Here is a 2,282-nt window from a genome sequence, read left to right on the forward strand (position 1 = left end):
CGGGGAGGCATCGCTGTGGGGGCACAGGGCCCGTGCCTTCGGGGAGCCCCAGCCCGTGCCAGCTCAGCCCCAGGGCCTGGGGGGGGCTGACCCCTCTGGACAGGCTCTTCTGTCGAGGATCTGGGGATGGGGACGTGTCCCTGCCCTGTCGCCGCCCGTGCGCTGGCAGGGACAGGCAGTGGTACTGTGGCACAGCTGGAGCAGCCCGCGGGGGTGTAACAGGGGCCGCTGCAAAGCCCCGGCCCTCCTCCCTCTCCCGGGGCAGAGGGGAGTCCCAGAGGGTCCCACGCCCCAGCCTCAGCGCCCCTCTCACCCTCCCTTCCCGCTCTCTGCGGCCGCTGCCCCCGGCAGCCCCTGCAGAGCCGTCCCTCCCTCCCTGTGCAGGACCGATACCAAAATGCCCAATTTCTCCTGCATCCTGTACGCGCTGCGCGTGACCCACCGGGCGCAGGTGAACGGGGACTTGGTGCACTTCAAGAAGGTGAGGGAGGCCCCGGGCTGGGGCAGCGACTCCGGTGCCCACTGGGACCGGCTCTGCGGGAGCCCCCGGCCCCTGGCAGGACCCTGGGGCCACGCTGATGCCGGTGGCTCCTCGCAGGACAAGAGGCGCGTGGTGGTAGCCGACCAGTACCGGAGACCCCGCGGGAACACGACAGCCGGGAACACGACAGCCTCGCCGTCCACAACCACCTCAGGGCAGCAGCCCAGCTCCAGTCCGCAAGCGCCCCAGAGCCGCGCCAAGAAGTGGTACGACCCTGCCCACGCCTGCGCCGGCACGGCCCCGGGGAACCCCCACCCCGGCTGGGGGAGCCTGACCCTCCCTCCTGCAGGGCCCAGTTCATCTGCGGGAAGCACGGGGTAGAGATCGTCTCGGAGCACAACCAGGGCAACGGCCGCATCCGCTTCCCGGTGGTGCCCGGCAAGGCCCGCACCGTCACCGTCCTGGTGCAGAACCATGGGGCCGAGGCCGTGACGCTGCGGCGGTGCCAGCCCCGGCGGCGCCTGCGGGAGTTCTCCTTCACAGACGAGCAAGGGGTGACACAGGGCCAGTCCCTGCTGCTGCACCCAGGTAGTGCCCCGGCCCCTGCCCCGCACCCTGCCCCGCTGGGGGAGATGCAGGACCCAGCTCTTGTCCCTCTGCCCCGCAGGCAGCTCGTACCCCATCCAGGTGCGGTGCCTGGCCACCTGCAATGGCTACTTCCACACCGTGGTGGTCTTCGAGTTCACCAAGGAACCAGACAAGCCCTTCAGCATCGGGCGCTTCATCGCTGCCATGGCTGAGAGCCAGCTGGCCAAGGACCTGGGGCCCTCGGAGCCTTTCCAGCCTTACCAGGCCAGCCTCCAGCACCCCGTCACCATCATCACTGAGGATGGCATCCCCCCCGACAGGTACGTGACGGGCACCACCCACTGCCATCCTGCCCAGAGGGCTCCAGCCTGCTCTCCAGCCAGGACAAGGCTCAGGTCCTTGGGACCCGGCCACTGGGCACCCCGGCACTGCGCTTCATCCCCGTGCGATAGCTGGGGACAGGGGGGCTGGGGACACCGGGGAGGTTGTGGACACCAGGGAGGTTGGGGACACCGGGGAGGTTGGGGACACCCTGCTTGCCAGGGCCACGGGTGGTTGCTGCCTAGGGGGATCCCGTCCCTGTGGCACTGCTGTCCCCTCCATCCAGCTCCCTGAAAAACCAACTGGAGAGCGAAATCCCTCTGGACACCTACCAGTACCCGCAGAGCCTCAAGGACGCGATCCTGCACGGCCCCAGGGCCAGCTCGGGCTGGGCCACCATGCAGTGAGTGCCGAGGGGTGGGGGCAACCACCTCCCGCCCACTGACCCTTGGCCAAGGTGTCCCCGGGGCACGGTGACATCCCGGCTGCCCGCAGGTCGCTTCTGGAGGCCCCTCTGCAGCCTGAGAACTACCAGCAGAAGTTCCAGCTGCTGCTGCACCTGGAGGAGATCCAGATGGAGGTGGACATCCGGCGCTACGACATGCAGGACGTGACCATGGTGCAGGACAGGGCGCTGCTGGTCCTCGACGTGCGTAGGGGAGGCCGGGGGGGGCGGGGGGGTGCCGGGGCTCCCCGGGTGCCCGCCATCACACCGGCTGTCCGGAGCAGGTGCCCGGCGTGGCCGAGAGCCGCCCGTCCGTGCTGAAGGGGGATCACCTCTTCGTCCACCTGAGCAGCGAGCGGGACCGCTCCCCGCTCGTCCAGTACAAGGGCTACGTGCACAGTGTGGAGCTGGAGAAGGTCCGGCTGGGCTTCTCCTCCAAGTGAGTGG

At 69.5% G+C, this 2,282-nt stretch overlaps 1 protein-coding gene across 1 annotated transcript in view; it reads left to right on the forward strand.

Moving 5' to 3' along the window:
* MOV10 (Mov10 RISC complex RNA helicase) overlaps positions 1-2,278 on the forward strand; it is a 3,157-nt gene extending 879 nt beyond the window's left edge. The window contains exons 2-8 of the mRNA XM_026864114.1: positions 385-481; positions 599-747; positions 831-1,069; positions 1,149-1,389; positions 1,677-1,793; positions 1,886-2,039; positions 2,120-2,278. Of these exons, the coding sequence (XP_026719915.1) occupies positions 385-481; positions 599-747; positions 831-1,069; positions 1,149-1,389; positions 1,677-1,793; positions 1,886-2,039; positions 2,120-2,278 (1,156 nt within the window). The remainder of the gene's footprint in view (positions 1-384; positions 482-598; positions 748-830; positions 1,070-1,148; positions 1,390-1,676; positions 1,794-1,885; positions 2,040-2,119) is intronic.
* The last annotated feature ends 4 nt before the right edge of the window (positions 2,279-2,282 follow it).

This window comes from Athene cunicularia (genome assembly GCF_003259725.1).
Source record: "Athene cunicularia isolate RWA chromosome 26 unlocalized genomic scaffold, athCun1 chr26_part1, whole genome shotgun sequence".
NCBI classification, from domain to species: Eukaryota; Metazoa; Chordata; class Aves; order Strigiformes; family Strigidae; genus Athene; species Athene cunicularia.